Source organism: Canis lupus, chromosome 18 (genome assembly GCF_011100685.1).
Source record: "Canis lupus familiaris isolate Mischka breed German Shepherd chromosome 18, alternate assembly UU_Cfam_GSD_1.0, whole genome shotgun sequence".
NCBI lineage: Eukaryota > Metazoa > Chordata > Mammalia > Carnivora > Canidae > Canis > Canis lupus.
The window spans coordinates 12,671,024-12,683,232 of record NC_049239.1 but is presented as its reverse complement, the minus strand read 5'-3'; the positions used below and the strand labels follow the sequence as shown (position 1 = coordinate 12,683,232).

The 12,209-nt window shown below is 41.4% G+C and overlaps 1 protein-coding gene across 1 annotated transcript in view; it reads right to left on the bottom strand.

Moving 5' to 3' along the window:
- NRCAM (neuronal cell adhesion molecule) overlaps positions 1–12,209 on the bottom strand; it is a 275,473-nt gene that overhangs the window by 30,603 nt on the left and 232,661 nt on the right. The window contains 9 exon segments of the mRNA XM_038562686.1: positions 256–439; positions 441–461; positions 2,304–2,419; positions 2,794–3,019; positions 4,370–4,440; positions 4,539–4,736; positions 8,356–8,457; positions 10,001–10,030; positions 10,483–10,607. Of these exon segments, the coding sequence (XP_038418614.1) occupies positions 256–439; positions 441–461; positions 2,304–2,419; positions 2,794–3,019; positions 4,370–4,440; positions 4,539–4,736; positions 8,356–8,457; positions 10,001–10,030; positions 10,483–10,607 (1,073 nt within the window).

The window sequence follows — 12,209 nt, the reverse complement described above, 5'->3', positions numbered from 1 at the left end:
GTCAGAAAGTCAATGACCCAAGTAAGCATCAAATTAGCAAGGTTTCTGACGGTGTGAGTCAGTGGGGAGAAAAATTTAAGTCAGGAGAGGGAGTTGGGGGGAGCAGCATTTTGAAGTGAAGCTTCCCACGTGCCCTCCCTCAGGGCCACATATGAGCTGACACTATGCCAGCTCTGTTGGGGGCCCTTCTGTCATGCAAAGCGTCTCAGGATGCACCATATGTTCTAGGATCTCAGAGACACGTCACCCCCATACCTCCTTCTGGAGTGTTAAAGACTCTGTCGGGGCTGGCTGGGCCCTCCCCTTTCCCGTTGACCACTCGGACGTTCAGTGTGTAGTGGCTGTAGGGCTCCAGCCCAGGCAACATGCCATGAGTCTTGCTGCCCTGGAAAGTGAGGATCTTTTTCTCAATGTGGCGTCTGTTTCTCTTCGATGAACCCTTGTGCCTTCCAGTAGTAAATCTGAAAGACAAAGAACAAAAGTCAGGACCTACAACAGGGAGCAAACAAGATTCCTCTTGCTCACAAAATTCAAGTTTGATACTTGTGTCCTAGAACATTTTCTTGGTGCATTTTAGAAGAAGATTCCTGGCAAAACTGAGAAATATTGATCATGAGGCAAGACAGTAGAAGCCCAGACACAAGGAGAGAAATTGAATTGGGAACAGGTGATGCAGCTGGGCTATAGAATACTATTGGGTTGGGGAGCGTGAGCGAAATAAATGGAACAGCATGACTCCCATATAGATCTCTCTAGAACATAAGGGAATGGAAGATGACAGGACGATTGAAGTGTCTTACTTGTATAGAACATCCTAAAAATAAAAATTACAGTATTTACATACTTTTCCAGAGCTAATACAACATCATGTGCAATAGATCATTTAATTCAATCCTACAAGTCATGGTAAAGCTTTTATTATTATTCCTCTAGCACAGATGAACCCCAGACCGTGGATTGGCTTGACCCCAGCCACTAGGCCATCAAAGGCCACAATGCAACCTCCACCCCAAGTCTAGGACTTTCTCACTAAACCAAACTGCATTGCTTCATTAAAAATATCTTTTTTTTTTTTTTTTCATATTAAACGGCAGGCACAGGTTTTGGAAAGAGGGAGAAGTGAAGGGTTGATTAACTTTGGCTAGAAACCCAGAATTGCTGTTTCTTAAGTCCTCTTAAATTCTTAGAACTTAAAAAAAAATTCTTAGAACTTTAAAGGCATTTTCAAGAGTAGTCAATATATACACAGCATCTGGAAACGTTAGAGAAAAAAACCCAAAACGGAATATTATGCAGTGCAAAACCTGACTTCTAGGGGTCAGTGCTAATGACTCACAGCTGTGACTTTCTTCATGGGTGCAAAACCAGTGCTTGGTCTATCCAATCACAAGTCTCTATGCCTCAGGCTTTCTGTGCTCCCCAAGAACACAGATAAACAATGGTCAGAATAATGACCCTTTTGGTACTAAATGATTCTGAAGTATAATCTGAATGATGTTTTAGAAAGTGCCTACAAGGGCACCTGGGTGGCTCAGCAGTTGAGTGTCTGCCTTTGACTCAGGTCGTGATTCCAGGGTCCCAGGATCGAGTCCCACATCGGGCTCCCTGCAGGGGAGGGAGCCTGCTTCTCCCTCTGCCTCTGCCTCTGCCTCTGTTTCTCTCATGAGTAAAAAGATAAAATCATTTTAAAAAGTACCTACATTATTTTCAGGACAATCTGTGTGCTTAACAGACATGGTCAGCATTGCTCTAAAGCTAGGTGCATTCGGTTGTATTTTAGCTCCTTAAACACTAGTTTTCTGCATTTTGTGCCTGTTCATTGTTTAGTTGGAAGAATTTTAGATCACCTGAGGGAAAAATGGAGAAAACAGGTTTGTTTTATTTTGTTTTGTTTTTTTTTAAGATTTTTTTTTTAAGGTTTTATTTATTTATTAGAGACAGAGAGAGAGAGAGAGAGAGAAGCAGGCTCCATGCAGGGAGCCTGATGTGGGACTTGATCCCAGGTCTCCAGGATCACACCCTGGGCTGAAGGTGGTGCTAAACCGCTAAGCCACCCGGGATGCCCTTTATTTTGTTTTGTTTTGTTTTGTTTTTTCCACTTTGGATGCAGTGAGGTTTTGCTTCTGTCCTAGCTGGGAATCTTTAGCTATGGCCTGTCTGAAGTGAGAAACCAGATGAACTCTCCAGGCCTCTGACCAAGAGAAGTGCATCTGCTCCTAAGGAAAGAGTGCAAAAATAAATAAATAAATAAATAAATAAATAAATAAATAAATAAATAAATATTTTTTTCTCCTTTCACTTGCCCGGTAGCCTTGTAGGTGTCCTCGGATACTTTTCAGAGGTACGGGGTCCCAGTGTACCTCAGCTAAGGTACTGTTCACCACGTTCACACGCACATTTCCGGGAGCCACCATCGGGACTGGGGAAAAACAGGAAAGGGGGCAGAAGTATCAATGTTATTTTGAATTTCATGCAAAAATGCCACTAACAATTTTGGCTGGAAGTAGGACCCAGCCTTTATTCTATGGATTATCAAGGATTGAGAGTGGATTTTTTGGTATTTGTTCACTTGACTTGGTGAGAGTAATAATGTCTCTTTTTAAAAAGCAACAGCCCTTAGCATTCTGAATCTATTTTTTACATTGCAGGCTGTTTACATTCAGCAATGTTGAGCAAAATAATTGCCACCTCTGTCCCTCCCAAGCTAAGCAGCTTCTGGAAATGGCCTTGGCTTGGTAAGTCGTTTTTGCTGGTATAAACAAAAGTATCAATGAGACAGCATCAAACACTTACGGTCTTCTCCAGAATGACCCATGACCACCGCTGGCTCTGGAGCAAACCCCACGTCATTCAAGGCCTGCACTTTTATCAGGTATGGGACAAAGGTGGGTGTGCCCGAGACAATATATTTGGATACATTCGCCACCACCACAGACGTCCATTCGTCATCACCATCTTTCTGGCGCCAGCTCACTTTGTACTGAAGGCCTGGCCCATTAGATTCAAAACCATTCAAGGGCTGTAAGAAAAGCCAAATAATCAGAGCTTCTAAAGCACATAGGCTGAGCACCCTTTTCCCGGAACACCAAATTCAATTCCCAGACTTACAGAAAGTGAGTACTTGAAATACTAAAATGTGAACTATTAACAATGTCCTCCAGGGACCTTTTATCTTTTTTTTTTTTTTTCATTTGTGATGATATTCAAAGTTTGTTTGGGATCAACATTTCAAAGGTTACTAATTTCTATCTTGAAGTAGTAATTACCACATAAGGCTCTCCAGCTCTGCCTCCATGGTCAAGGGTGGGTGACTTAAAGCATTTCAGTTACATCATTGTCTAGTTTACTTAGAGCCAGAAACTTATAAACAGCTTATTTCCTTATTAAAAAAGACAGTTGGCTTGTCAGGATGCCTGGCTGGCTCAGTCAGACAAGCAAGGGAGCATGTAACTCTTGATCTCAGGGTTGTGGGTTCGAGCCCCATGGTGGGTATAGAGATTACTTAAAAATAAAATCTTAAAAAAAAAAAAGTTGGCTTGTCAGTCTATCCTGCTTTACACGTCTGTATGTATATAAGTACGTATAAGTAGGTATGCATATGAGTGTGCATGCACAGATCTATTAAAATAAGTTTTAAAATCACACAAATGAATATACGGTAATTTTCCAAGTACAGAAAATACAGATAAACTAGAGAGAGAGAGAGAGAGAGAGAGTTAGAAAACCAGAAACAGAAGAAGTTGACTACTTGGAACAACTTGGTACATATCTTCTAGATGGTTCTCTAAGATGATGATAATACCAGCTAGCATTCATTGAGCACATGGATGTGTTAGGCACTGTCCTAGGGGCCTTAGATTTATTAACTCCTTTCATCGTGTGAGGTTAGTTCTATTACTAGTTCCCATCACATAGATACATAATGGTGATGTTAAGCAACTGGTTTAAAGTCACACAGTAAGTGGCAAAACTGGGATCTGCACCCATTCATTCTGGCTCCAAAAATCAAGCTTTTAACTGCTACATAATAATGTCTCCTAAATAAGGATATATAATATATATTTTTCCACAGAGTGGATAAAATGGGATTTTAATAAAGACATTGTTTCTTGTTTGTTTAAAAAGAGAGTGTGTGGAGAGTGTGTGTGCAAGCAGAGGGAAGGGGTAGAATCTCAAACAGCCCTCGAGGCGGGGCTCGAATTCACAATCTGGAAACCACGGCCTGAGCCGAAATCAAGAATCAGACACTTCACCGACCGAGCCACTGAGGCACCCCCAACACCGACATATTTTAAAAACATCCTTTTTTTTTTTTTTTTCCCCCTCTGAGATACACTGAGGAAAGTTGAAGGCTTCATGCTGAGCTCACCTTCCAGGTAATCACCAAATTATCAGGCTCTGATCCTAGTCCTTCCACAGCCGTGGGATTGGTATCAGGTTCTGGAAGTTAAGCAGCCACATGTGTGTAAGCTTTGGTCTTTTTTTAACCAGTGGAAAACCTTTCTGTTTTATTTCATGTCACAGAAGCCCCGTTTTACCTGCAGCTTTAGTCAAATACTGTTCAGAAGCCTCGCTGGGCAAGCTCCTCCCAAGATTGTTGATGGCCATCACTCTGAAGGAGTAGTTCACATAAGGCGACAGCTTCAGCTGGGCTGTGGTCTGCATTCCAGAAACCTCGGTTTGGTGGTGCCATAGCCCTGCTTCGTGCATTGCATCTTCATATTCGATGATGAATTCTGGCCGTGACATACACACACACAGAACCCAAGACAGTGACGTCAGCCACCTGAGGGTAGGCTGCTGGGATAATGAACAGCACACTCTAACAAGAGTAGCCCAACATGAATTATTTCACTTTCAAGAAAAATTCCATAGGAATATCTTGATTTAAGACTTCTATCATTATCCTCAATACTTAAGCATGCCCAATAATATTTGGTATTCTTTCTCTAGCATGCTGAGTTTAGTTACTTAAAACTGTGTAGAAGGGGTTTCTATAGCCTTAGGAAAAATTAAAATAAATGTGAGATACCACTCTCCACCCAACAGATGGACAGCAATCAAAAAGTGTAACGTACTTTGTTGACTTTTACTCAGGGAAACAAGCATTCTTCTACTTTCAGGGAAGTATAAATCGGCACAACTTCTATAGAGGACAATTTAGAACATCTCACAATATTCAGCTCAGATACCCTTTGATGGATACACAATAATGTCTCTTAAATAAGGATATATAATATATATTTTTCCATAAAGTGGATAAAATGGGATTTTAATAAAGACATTGTTTTTTGTTTAAACAATTTTATTTTGAATAAATGTGCTCATGCATACGCTCAAGGGCACATGAAAAAAAGTCTGCATTGTTTGCAGCCGAACCAAGCGAATTGTAAACAACCTAACCCGTTCATCACCAGGACACTGATCAGCTAAATTACGGTATAGCCACACGGTAGAATATTCTACAGCTGTAAAAACTGAGGAGGGCTTCTCCATATGCCACTGAAATGGAATAATTTCTGAAATACATTGTTAAGTACAATCAAATAGGGTATAGAACAGTGCGGAACACTTGGGTAAGAGCACGAAGATGTACTGTAACATACACACGCACATCAATGCTTGAATATACACAGACTACCTCCCAGAGTATACACACTAATAACACTGGTTGTCATGGGGGAAGTGGGAATTAGAGGTGGGAGGAAGACCTGCTTTTCAGTGCATATCCTTTTGCATCTACTAAAACTTTGTGGCATGTACATGTTTTACCCTGCCGAAAAAAAAAATGGGTATTTAGCTATATATGAATTGCCTACTAATGTGCCATGTACCATCATATGAGTCACAGATACAAAGATGAAGTAGAAATACTCTGTGTTGCAGAGCTCTGAAGCTAAGTAGCTCGAGTCTGCCTTTTTTAAAAAAGATTTTATTAATTTACTTGAGAGAGAGCTAGAGCGAGAGAGATTGAGAGAGAGAGAATGCACAGAGGGAGAGGGTGAAGCAGGCTCTCCACTGAACAGGGAGCCCGACACAGGGCTCGATCCCAGGACCCTGAAATCACGACCCAAGCCAAAAACAGACACTTAACTGACTGAGCCTCCCATGCGCCCTCCTCAAGTTTGCCTTTCACAGACTGGTGACCTCCAGTCTCATAAACTGGTGACTTGCACATTTATATCAGCAGCCCCTGCCTCTCCCTTGAACTGCACACTTGAACTCGAACTTCACTGACTCGACATCTCCCCCTGCTTCTCTAGCACAGCATGGCAGACCAGTTATGGCCAAGAGTGATCCCGATCTTCCTCCCCAGCTCAAAACCTTGAAACTCATCTTGTATCCCCAACTTCTTTCATACTCTCCAATGTTTTGTTGGCTGTACCTTGAAAACATGCAAAATCTGACCACTCTCCACACCTCCGTCCCTCTCAGCTCTATTCCAAAACACCATTCTCTCTCATGTGAATCACTGCATGACCTCCCCAATGCACGAATACCCCAGATTTCCTCAGCTCGTGGTACATGTAGTGTCTCAGTTATTTTCTTCATGGTTTCCTTCAGCCAAAAGAAATATCTAACATTTCCATGTAAGTAGTTAGGTCCATACAACTCAATAAATATTCACATCTTCATGACTTAAAACCTACTCGGCATTGTATAGCTCTTCAAGCCTTGTGAAGAGATTAGATATCACCTTCCTCATTCCCTGTTACTCACTCATTTTCATGGGGTGCTTGCTTTTTGCCACAGCAAAGGCTTTGGGGACAGGGCATCATCACAATATGGTACTGATATATCACGTGGGAACTAGAAACCTGAAGCTCATATTTCATGTGGTGTCAGACAGATGATGTGGCTGCATTTTTTAACATCAAAATTTAAAAATCAAAAACTTAAAGCATATCTCAAGGCATCCTTGTGAGTTTGCTGAGGTTCTCTGGGAGTATTTCATAGAGCTTGTGGTCCTACCTGGTCTCCCTGCTTCCCCTCTTGTTCTTCTGTAGACCATTTTCACCTTTTTTAAAAAAAAGATTTACTTATATATTTGAGAGAGAGAGCTAGCACATGAGTGGGAGGGACAGAGGGAAATGGAGAGATAATCTCAAGCAGACTCTGCACTGAGTGTGGAGCCCAATGTGGGGCTTGATCTCATTACCCTGAGATCATGATCTGAGCTGAAACCAAGAGTCCGATGCTCAACCGACTGTACCACTAGACCATTTTCAATAGAATAGCCAGAATGATCTTTTAGTCACTCCTCTACCTAAATCCCTCAAATGACTTTCCAACCCTTACTATGGCCTACAAGACCTGCCCAGTTCATATTCCACCCTTTAGTTGCTACAGGGAGAGCGTGGCCTCATGGGCACACTGCAGCAGATCCTTGGGGGAAGTGCAGCTGAAGGAGCCTGCCATCAACACTCCTTTTGGTGGGTTCTCTTCTGAGGGAGATCTGAGTTCTGTGTGTGTGTGTGTGTGTGTGTGTGTGTTCTATACATATATGCACAAATACAATGTGTATTGCATTTTACATATTATACACATATACATATTATATACAACAGCATAATATATTATTATTCATTTTATTTTATTTGTTTCCTCAGCTAAAATATAAGCTCCATAGGAGCAGAGATTTTTGACTGTTTTATTTCAGAACAATGCCTGGTACGTAATAGGCACTCAATAAATGAATGAATGACTGAATAAATGAAAGAGTAGAAATGCTCTGGAATCTAATGGTATCCTTTTAATATAGGTACAAAGAGTCTCCATGCATCCAAACCAGCCAAATCTGGCTATTGTGTTGAATTAACTGGAAGACTCAGCACAAATGAATGAGGGTTCTGATCAAGGACTGAAAACTCAGTTGAGAAAGGAACACCACTAAATATCACAAGATGGAGAGGAGGCTTCTGTTGAATTTAATTGGAAATACTCTGCTTTACCAGCGGGTGCAATAAATCAACATGCATGTCCCTTCAGAGTAATCCAAGGTATGCATCAGAAAGGAATTTAGCTTTCCTGCAGCATATGCCTGAAGGTCATAATATATTCCAGGTTTGTGATACTCTCTCAAGTACCTTTTCAGTTTTAAAACTTCTAAGCATCCCTAGAGTCTAATTTCGTTAAGCTCTTCAACTAAGTGGCACCCCATCCCAGAGGCTGTTACCAGGAATACCTCAGGCTCTGAAGAGAGGAGAGCTACATATAGGTCAACGGTTTTGCTCTATTAGTAATGAAGCAGAGAATGCCAGCAAATATCTCTGTAGGCATTTCCGCTGCATGTGATAAAGTGCTCCGGAAATGGTCGTGAAATTTATCAGTGACAAAGACAAGGCTACCACATACTTATAATAGGGCTGTTGTTGTCATCGCCTGGAGTCCACGACAACTGAACGCTTTTGTCGAGTTGATCCGTCAATTCTAAATCAAACGGAGGATTTGGGACATCTGTAGGCCAAACACACACACACCACCGTTAACCATCCATTCTTCTGGGGTTCTCCTTCACTCGTGATACTTTTCACAGGGGGTGCATCTTAAAGACACAGCACACTTAATGGTCAATGAGCATGCATCTGAAATGAAATGGGAGCCACTGAGGTTGCTGGGAACACACAAGCACACCCATGACAGCCCATCAATGAGTTCTGCTTGTTCCTTTTTCAAATGAAACCAAATCGTCTGTGACCAAAACCAGTGAGGTGGGCACACGTGGTTCACCAGCACTCTCAATGTGTCTTCTCATAGACAGGAAGGAGCACAGACAGAAAAAATAATATTGAAGCTTAATTTTTAATGAATGGGAAACAGAGAATGGCAAATGCTAAATGATCAATACAGGCAAATATAATGTGCTGCTTACGAAGACATCAATGTTCTTTCTGAAATGTGTGAAATTACAGATTTTGGAACTCCTAGAGGATATTTCCATTTTTAGGGGAATTCTAGGATTGATGCTCTATAAGAAGGCCCTCAGCATGCATACCTAATGCAGATGCCCAGTACCATAGTCAGGGGGACACATGGGGACATGGTGTGTTTACCCTCGGAGGACACTAGGATACAGACACCTGTTGGGACGAAAGTGTCCCAGAAGGATGTCTGCCTCTTTTAATGGTACCTCTGAAATCCAGAGAGTTAACGTTTCCCTCTGGGCTTTTTTCTGACCTTGCTCTTGGGAGTGATTGTGGCTCTGGGGGAACCAGGGGCCATATAAAAATACGGGCACTTCTCTCCTATCAGTAAAGAAATAGTAAATGTCTACCAAGGGCAGTTGTTCTATAGCATAACTAATGATACTATGTAAAATCCAGGTGAGTTTATGCCATAAAATTATTGTTCATACTTATAGGCTCATATAAACATGAGAGTTCTGGAAATAATTTCTGATTTATTTCCCAGACCTAGAAAAATCACTCAACCTGGAAATGCCTCCTTTTGATCCTTCTTTAGTGACTTATGTTTTTTAACATGATGAGTTTTTTTTCTCTAAGACCAAGGTCAAATGTTTTAAACATCTATTGTTTCCCACATGAATTTCTTGAAAATGGAATCTCCAAACGTGTATGCTTCCAGAACGACATTTAATAGACTGAAATAAAAACCTAATTTGTGGGATGATATTTGAGATCATCCTTTTTTGTTCTACAAACTGTGGGGGACAGCGCTTGATAAAGCACTAGGCTATTTTATGGGGAAATTATACCAAAGAGGGACCTTTATTAAATTAAATGACTTTATAATAACACATGAAATATTTAGGCACAGTGGTAACAGACCCAGTGAAACATTCTAGAGCTATAATGAAGAAATGACATATAGTAGTAAATGGGCAACAGAACAGAACATTGGATAGAACTCTCGTCCTTAAAAATCACAATGATGTGGTAGAAAAAAGAGAGCAAAAAAAAAAAAAGAGCAATTATTATTATTTTTGCAAATGTGAACTCGTTCAACAGAAAACAGAGAAAGAAGACTCATATTAGTTTACCGTAAATAGGAGCTGGAGTTGGAGTAGGAGCTAGAAAGGACATTAATACAAAGGATTTTAATCAAAATTAGTAATGGAAAGATCTAAGATAGCACAAGAAGACATAGACTGACCGTGATTAAGATTCTAAAACTAAGCTTAGCTGTGGGAGATGGCACTGAGAAACATGCAGTAACAATTTAGCAGGTGGGTAGAGGGGGAGATCCTTCAATTTTAAATAAAAGTACGTGATTCCTCCTGATTTCCTTATAAAAATATCACTAACATGCACAAGCATCATTGTATTCCAGTGCTGCTACCGCAGTATATTTATACTGAAATTACTGCCTCAAAGGCATCTTTCAAAGAAGACAAATGTAGGTATTTAACTCACCTACAAAATTGTAAAGCTCTAACAAGCAGACATATACTATGGACACTTTTCCTTCCGACCTAGCAAGGGTGGCCTAGCAACACTGTGCAGTGTGAGTTCTAGATCTTACCAACGACGCTCAGCACAGCACTGGCCGAAACATTGTCCAGAGTTGTGTTGGCCACACATGTGTAGGTGCCACCGTCGTTGTCCCTTACATCAGCCACCACCAAATGGTCCTTGTCAACAGTGAATCTGTGAAGAAAACAGGTTCAGAGCAGGTGAAATGGACATCCAACCACACATGATGGATGGCTGCTTTGCTGACATGAAAGAAACTCTGTGAATTTGAAAACAAGAGGGAGATGGCAAACATTTGCAGCTCTTTAGAGCTAAAATCCAAAAAATATGTATCACTTTGATCATGATTGAAGCTGAAAAACGATTAGAATGGATTGGAACCTTGGGTTAGAAGGGATGGATGTCAAGGCACCTGGCCCAGTGGCTTTTGAGCATGCCTCTGGAGTTTTCGGAGCTTCCCTGAAGACCAGGGGCATGCAGAGGTGAGGTGGGGGCAGCTGCATCACCCTCACTAGCAGGCTCTCCTGTGGCTTCTGCTGCTAAGAAACATTTGGATGCCACTCAGCCAGCTCCATTTCTAACCTAGTGTATATTTTTAAATAACTTATTATTATTTTTTAAATATCTATCTATCTATCTATCTATCTATCTATCTATCTATCTATTTATTTGAGACATAGGCAGTGGGAGAAGCAGGCTCCCTGCGGGGAGCCTGATGCAGGACTTTATCCCAGGACCCCGCAATCAAACCCTGAGCCGAAGGCAGACGCTCAACCACTGAGCCACCAGGTGCCCCTAAAATATTTATTATTGACTGTGAAAATTTTGTGCCACTTTTGGCGCATGCATAAACTCTCATGGGGTAAGTAAGTGCAAAGAATAGTATTGACTTTATCAGAAGAGACAAGATGACTTCGATCAACAAGCACCACCAAGAATTCTCTAGAGGTTACTGGCTGGCATGAGAAATTACTCAGTAGGTCAAAAATCCATGTAAATTGGATTCATGCATGATTTTAACAAGGATGCATAAATCATTCACTGTCTTTTCAGGGAATTTCCAAGCTCAAGCTTTAGCCACCTTAACCGGCATTTCTTCCTATTTCCTTCTCTCATTTTTACCAACTCAGATTCCACAAATAAAACCAGCCAGCTGGGGGGCACCTGGGTGGCTCAGTCGGTTAAACATCTGCTTTCAGCTCATGATCCTGGGGTCCGGGGATGGAGCCCCACATCGGGCTCCCTGCTCAGCCCAGAGCCTGCTTCTCCCTCTCCTGCTACCCCTCCCCCTGCTTGTGCTCTCTCACTCACTTTCTCTCAAATAAATAAATAAAATCTTTTATAAAAAAAAACCTGGCCAGCTGGAGTTATAGAATTAGATGGAAACCCAGGGTACAGAAGAGAAAGCCACTTTTTTTTTTTTTTTTTAAAGGAGCCGTCCAGCAACAGGCGCTGCTTAGACACACTTGGAAGCAAGCCACACAGAGCATCTCCACCGGCACACGGCATTTCTTCCACTAGGGGCCTCCGTGACAGCTAAGATTCATGTGGGTCAGCTCCATATCAATTCCTTCAAATTGAGGCTTCACATGGAAAATTGGTATGACTTTTCTTTCATTCCAAGCTCAAGGACCACAACACATTTAGGCTCTTTTAAATACTTTACCTGTTTTTTTCTTCTCCCTTCTCTTTCTACTGGCTTTAAGAGAAATCAAAAGAAAATACCCCATCCAAATAAAAGCTGGTGTCCTTTAAAATACCGACAAGGATTTACGC